We start from the raw sequence: 6,818 nt of genomic DNA, 5'->3' as shown, positions 1-6,818 counted from the left end.
GAAAAGTGTAGCCAAAAGGGAAAAAAAATGATGTCTTAGGCTACGGCTACACTTTTTGGGGTGATTCCTACGTTGCCTATTCTCAAAGGCTACGCTTTTCTGCACCAAGGACTACGCTTTTGGCGTTTGAGAATAGGCTACGTTTTTCAAGTGATGCTATCCAAGATCAAAGGCTACGCTTTTCAGCTTTCATTTTTCTAGAATAGGCTACGCTTTTCAACGCTACTGCATCACTCATAAAGCGTAGCCACATTGTATACCATAGCTACTTTTTATAAACGTAGCCTTAGGTCCCTCTTTTTTTTTTTGTATACTATAGCTACTGTAAATAAGTGTAGCCTTAGGTCTTGTTTTTTTTTTGTATACTATAACTACTGTATATAAGTGTAGCCTTAGGTCTCTTTTTTTTTGTATACTATAACTACTATATATAAGTGTAGCCTTAGGTCTTGTTCTTTTTTCTCTCTCTCTCTATATATATATATATATAATAATTATTAATACAACATAATAGTTAATATGATTACATGTATAATAATTCTGCATTTTTATTTAAATGAGTTGAATATTACAAAATAAAAATAAATATATAATTTCTCTAAATAACAAATTATCTATAAACAATATATATTTACAATGATCATTTTGAATATTCATACATCTCACACTAAATTAAGCATAGCTTTATCAAAATAAGCATGAAATCACTTAGAATTTACTACTAATACTCTACGAAAAACTAAATTAAAATATTATATCCTACATAAATATCTTCTAATAAAAATTATTAGTCAACCATACATATATTCATTCCGAACACTACTCCATCTTAGTCAATAAACCACAATCATAAACAGATTAATCTTCATTATCATCCTCAATATTATCCTGCATAATTATATAGAAAAATAATTAAAAAAACATTTATAATGACATTTGCAATTATAAAAAAAAATTAAAATAATTATTTAACAAGGCAAAAATTCAGATATAAAATATAAATTAATTGTTCAGATATACTTAATTACTTTTCAACATTGAGACTTTCATGGGGTGTTTCGCCTTTAATTTCCCTAAGGACAAATGTAGATACGAGCTTTCCACTAAACACACCTAGAATATATGCTTATCTTCTACCCTTAATTGGCTTAGAAATAAGCCAAATTCAAAATGTTAAAGTCATTCCTAACTTTTTATTATTAGTGCTCAATCCACATGATAGATCATGAGAAAGTAAAATAAATAAATTACTAGTGTTGGTTCTTTTTCATTGAAAAAAACGGGTGGTGTGACTTGCTTCCCTCAGAGACAATGGCCAACACGAGTTACTTACTGTGACAGTGTACTTGCTTCCCTCGGAAGAAGTTTTATTTGTGCTCGCATCTGGTTCTCTTTCTTGCTTGGATCGACTTTGCAGCAAAAGCATATGAACAAAGGAATTGAATGTTGCAATCAACATATCTTACCAACAACAAAAAATAATGATAACTGATAAGCATTCGAAAATAGTGTGCACTATGTCTCATGAAAAGTTAAAAATCAGATTAGATAGAATTGGGCTTAGCTCAATTGTAGTTGTTCCCATTTAAAGATAATCGAAATCAGCACAATATTTTCATAACAATAATGCACATGATTGACAATTGATAAATTTAAGTTCATCTGTTCCTAGAGAAATATAACCTCTAGAATTATAAACATAACAATATCAATAATATTAAGTTATTCTTCTTCCTATCTAATTTACAACAGAACAGAGCATGCACAACACTTTATTCAACTGAACTATACATCTGGCATTGCAGCAGCAACAATTGATGCAACTCATGGTAAAACAAATATATTAAATAAATAAATGCAACTCATGCTTCATAGATAAATCTTTTGTTTGCTTTGCTTTTGTATGGGGGAACCCTTATCCCCAATTTGTATTATCCTACTCTCTTCCTAATGAAATTCTTATTTTTTCAAAAATAAATAAATAAATATATCAAGGATAAGGTGAACAGAAAAGAATGTCAAGTTTATGACAAAGCAGTTTAAAATAAACCACTTGATGCATTTTCAAAGAGAAAAAAAATGCCAATATAAACCAGGATGCCTCTCTCATCAGTAACTGTCCTCTTTACATTACTGCATCATGATTGTTTGAACTTTTAACGAAGTTCCCATTTCGGACATGCAAATGGACTGGCCATCCTACTTTGGAGTATATTTCTATATTTCACTCTCCATATAAATGTTTCTTTATTCTCTTCTCTTCAATTTAAAATAGGAAATAATATCAAAGTTCTAAAACAGGAAAGGAGGAGGAGGGTTGGGTTTAAAACCTTAGGTATCGCTGGTAACTCTGAGACTCTGCAGTTTCAAATACATAAAGATATGACCCCGAAAGCACCAGAAAACATGTTTGCCACGTAGCAATTGAATTCCCAATTCCCTGTAAGATGAGGGCTATTTAGGTTTCTGATTTAACCAAAAAAGTTATTACCTCAAATATAATCGCTAACGGAAACATTTTTAAAAGGTTTGCAGAAGTACCTTCGAAACTAGAATTCTACCATCAAAGATTTGGCACTTTAATGGATATACATGTCGATGGGTAACTTGGATGAGGCACTTTAATCTTCAGAAAACCAGAGGCACAAACAAGATAAGAACAAATTATGCTCAACAAAAATGCGATGCAGATCATTACTGTAGTACAGTTTTGATAAGTACACGACAGACAAACCTGATTAACAAGTACTGCCATTCCACACCTATCAATGACAGAATACACATTATCAGCTTCTTTGGCCCGTGGTGAGCTTATTATTTGACTATCATGAGTTAGTTTAACCAAACTGCAACTCCCAAAATCAGAGCCACAGTCCGTAAAAAAGGCAGCAAAATCACGTCCTGATATGTAAAATCGAGAATAAAGATTATGCCTCTGCTCATCAGACTGGCTTTCCTGTAAAAACACCAAATCATACAAGAGAAGGCCAAACAACGTTGTCAATAAAAAGGCCAAACAACAAAAGTGCAACTCAATTCCCCACAGCTCAAGCAGCATACCGCAGTGTGTAGTGTAAAATGACCAAAGTCCAAAAGAAAATGACTATCACATCTGGCTGAACCACGAGATCTGAGAGGAATTCTAACTTTTGGAGCATCAAGATCAACATCGAATGCAAATCTGAAAGATCAACAAGAAACAGGAATCTGTAAATGAGCCTTCTATGCCTTTCTAAGTTAACCAAAAAATTTAATAAGATATTCGAAGTTTGTTCATCTGTTTAAAACCGGTGGAAAATTTCCCCTTGGGGCACAATAACTGCATTAAACTACACATCTCATGAAATGTGGTTCAAGAAGATCCCTACCTTGGAAATTCTTGTTAGAGGCAATAAAGAATTGGATCGGGACACAGGAGAATATGTCTCTAATACTCCGTGCAATTTTCATATTATGTTTGGGAATAACATACGTACAGAAATTATTGTGCATCTTATCTTTTATCCTAGCTTCATGTTATTTTCTTCTTATTTATGGCTACTCTAATCCAGTACCCAATATATTCAAAGTAACAAAAAGATTAAAGACAGAAAATAAAACATAAATAATAAGAAAATAAAGATAAAAACAAAGAGAGATAACCTGCTTTTCTCCTCTAAAACCATCTGAAATTGCTCCTGTGCTCTACGGAGTCGCTTTCTCAATCTTAAAATTCAGTTTTAAAATCATTACAATTAACCAAAAATTCAGTTTTAACATCATTTTTTAACCAAAAAGGTACCAAAAATTTTCAATCAATCCTACTTGAAAGACACAAGATTCTGCAAAACTACTATTTTTCAAACACAACATAATGATCAGAGAAATTAAAGCTGTATACTTATATTTTTCAGCAAGAGCTTGTTACAGCTTCCACCACCGCCTCCGCCATTGTACCTACCACCGCAGCTGTAGCAAGCACCATCACCACCGCCTCCTCCTCCTCTGTATCCACCACCACGCGCAATAACCGCGACCACCACTGCCATAGCTCTTGAATGGCTCTCACAAAAAGCTTTCTCTACAAAAATTTAAATTCAAAATAAGCATGATTACAAGAAAGGCATCAAGCTGATATCCATTTACATAGAATCAGCTTCATAATCCACAATGCATTACAATTTCTAAGAGTTGCATCAAAACCGAAGTTCATATTCTGTCTACAAAAGCACCGCAAACAGAAGTCTTTTATGGAAAATAGCACAACTCAAATTTTATTATTTTTCTTACAACAATTATATTAAATCAAACGTAGTAGAAACATACCAGCCAAGAAGAAACACCAGGCCATTCAGGATACAAATGAATACAAAAGTGCTTTTCCATCCAGGATTGGTGTAAATAGAAACTGCAAAATGAATATGAATTTTAATAACAAAAAGATGAAGTACCAAACCATGTTTTTAATTAATGCATGAAAATCAGTTCAATAGTTCATAGCCCCAGAAGTAAAGATAAGATATCCACATGTTTTCTTTTTCTCTAAATTTGCTTCTTCAAAATTCAAAATGTAGACATTGCTTTTACACACATCAACCTTGATACGAAGACTATTAATCACAATCCCAACAGTTCCGATCAATGGCTTTGCAAGCTTAGCAAACATCAAAATACTCATTTCATTTGTGTCCCAATCTAAACCCAGTTTTAGGACTCGCTGTGAAATACCAAGAAAATGGTCATTTCATTTGTGTCTGAATAAAATCCTGCCGAATTGCATACTAGGCAGAGCCTCAATAAGATGATGGCGATGTGAATTTTAGCCATTTTGTGCAACCACCTGAATACTGCAACAAATTCAAGAGGATTTCAATTAATTCCAAGTACATAAAAAAATATGTCAATTGTGTGCATATGCCTCAGATTCAACACATTGAATCTCAAACAAGAACAAACCCCTCTCAATGTATAAAAGAATGCACAGCTTCTAGGACTAGTAGAGATGGATCACTTAAAAGATGGTGCAAAAGAAAACTAAAATGGAACATAATGTTGATTACTCATTGAAGCTGGCAAAGTGCAGTTGGAAACTTGAGCAATTCATTCACTTAGAACCATCAAGATTTAGGATAAAAATTCATTCATGTGATTTCACAGGAACAACTTTAGCTCAAACCATGTGGAAAAATAATTCATGATATAGGGATATCATGAATTAAAACCTAATCATGTCAAATATTCTTAATAAAATATCTAAAACTACTATTTTTCAGGTTATAATATTGAAATGTGAAGGAAGTAAAACCTGATCAATGATAGTTGACCAACGCATCCCTTGAAGACCCATACTAGGAGGGCATGAACCCAATGAAAACTCCTGCAGCTCGACACTTTCCTACAGAATGATTTCCCTAGTTTAGCACGCACGTATGAAATTTCCAGCACCTATTGCTTCCGTTTATGCCAAACACAGAAAGAAATCATAACAAATTGAGAATCAGAAGGCGAAACCCCCAAAATTAGAAAACCTAAAATTAGAACCCAAAACCCCCAAAAATTCACAGAACCAATTGAAAATTGATACATACCTTCTGTATCTCAATTAGCCATTATAGTTCATCATCACTATCAAAATCATACACACCTTCGAACTACAAAGTGAGAGCGAGTTAGAGAATGAGCAAGAAAGAGAGGATACCGAATAGAGAATGCTTACCTGGTGACAGAGGATACGACGATGGTGTTGAGCAGTGACAGTGAAGAGATGAGCGGCGACGCAACGGCTTGGAGACGGTGCAGCAGCTCAGCGGCGAGCTCCAATCGACGGCAGCGCCGCGACAGAGCACGAAGGCGGCGATACATCCCTCCTTCCTCCCTTCGAGCTCCTCGGCGGGGGCAAGAAGCCCGACGGTGGCAGAACGGCGACTTAAACAAGCCCTAGCAGTGGTGGTGGAGCTTCAGCGGCGACGGAGCACATCCTTTTTCTCTCCTCCATCGCGTTTCCTCTCATCCTCGAGCTCTCTATCTCATTGGCGCTCGACGACGACGGTGACGGTGGCGGAGCCCTAGACGGCGTCGTCCTCTCTTTCCTTCCTTCCCTTCTCCTCTCTGATTTCTTCTCTCTTTTGTGTTTGTGTATGTTGAGTGAGGATGAGAGTGTGTGCTGCACTGCTGCGTGAGTGAGGGGGAGGGCCAACAAATTTTTTTACTAAGTGTTTATTGAGGATTCTCATATCAGGAGACATTTTAAAAGCGCACCCGAAATAGAATAAATAAGCTACTTTTTAAAAGCGTTCCCTTTGATGAAAAAAGTGTATTTATAGATATTTAGATAAGGCTACGTTTTATAAGTGATTTCTAAAATACCTAAGGCTACACTTTTTAAATGATGCCACAATTGTGTATCCTTTTCTCATATAAAAAGGCAACACGAAGAAAAGCGTAGCCTATTCTATGAATAGGCTACGCTTTTCAAATGTAGCTTAAAAAAAGTGTGGCTGAATGGGTATTTTTCTTGTAATATATCTAAAAAGATCGGATTAATAATGTTCTAATTATAATGGTGATCCCACAGTATTTAAAAAAGGTCTTACCAATAATGTTCTAATTGTAAGTTTTTGATATATTTTTTTTATAAATTTCTGTCTCCTAATACAGTTACCTATTATATTCTGTATGTTCATAAACCGCTACACCCTATAGTAATTTATATTTCGATTCTATTGAGCATAAACCATAATAAAGATGTAGCAGTTTATGCTTAGTATGAGCTTAAACCGTGGCAGGTTGTCGCGGCATACATAGAGTTGAATCAGAAGACGAATGTAACTTGTTTCAAA

At 34.7% G+C, this 6,818-nt stretch overlaps 1 protein-coding gene and 1 long non-coding RNA gene across 3 annotated transcripts; both read right to left on the bottom strand.

Annotated features, from left to right (window-relative positions):
- Positions 830–3,686, bottom strand: LOC107623167. Of its 2 annotated transcripts, none has more exons than XM_016325345.2 (6): positions 3,643–3,686; positions 3,061–3,181; positions 2,735–2,956; positions 2,542–2,636; positions 2,331–2,440; positions 830–888 (listed from the first exon to the last, which is right to left on the bottom strand). In XM_016325345.2, the coding sequence occupies exons 1-4, from the start codon at positions 3,663–3,665 to the stop codon at positions 2,622–2,624; spliced, it is 381 nt and encodes a 126-aa protein (XP_016180831.1). In that variant the 5' UTR covers positions 3,666–3,686; the 3' UTR covers positions 830–888; positions 2,331–2,440; positions 2,542–2,621. The 2 variants fall into 2 exon arrangements, with proteins under 2 accessions (XP_016180831.1, XP_016180823.1); XM_016325337.2 differs by having other exon boundaries at positions 2,542–2,626.
- LOC107623160 lies at positions 3,907–5,908 on the bottom strand. The gene is made up of 6 exons (XR_001616361.2): positions 5,696–5,908; positions 5,568–5,630; positions 5,285–5,424; positions 4,708–4,826; positions 4,306–4,387; positions 3,907–4,060 (listed from the first exon to the last, which is right to left on the bottom strand). It is a non-coding gene; the product is annotated as an uncharacterized LOC107623160 (long non-coding RNA).

Source organism: Arachis ipaensis, chromosome B02, assembly GCF_000816755.2.
Source record: "Arachis ipaensis cultivar K30076 chromosome B02, Araip1.1, whole genome shotgun sequence".
NCBI classification, from domain to species: domain Eukaryota; kingdom Viridiplantae; phylum Streptophyta; class Magnoliopsida; order Fabales; family Fabaceae; genus Arachis; species Arachis ipaensis.
The sequence above is the reverse complement of the archived record's forward strand: the minus strand, read 5'-3'. Positions and strand labels throughout refer to the sequence as shown.

Excerpts from the sequence above, each read along its gene's own strand:
- LOC107623167 (XM_016325337.2), bottom strand. The coding sequence starts at position 3,665 with ATGGTTTTAGAGGAGAAAAGCAG. Across the intron at positions 2,957-3,060 it reads ATTTTACACTACACACTGCG|GAAAGCCAGTCTGATGAGCA; the intron begins GTATGCTGCTTG and ends GTGTTTTTACAG. Across the intron at positions 2,627-2,734 it reads TGGCAGTACTTGTTAATCAG|ATTAAAGTGCCTCATCCAAG; the intron begins GTTTGTCTGTCG and ends GGTTTTCTGAAG.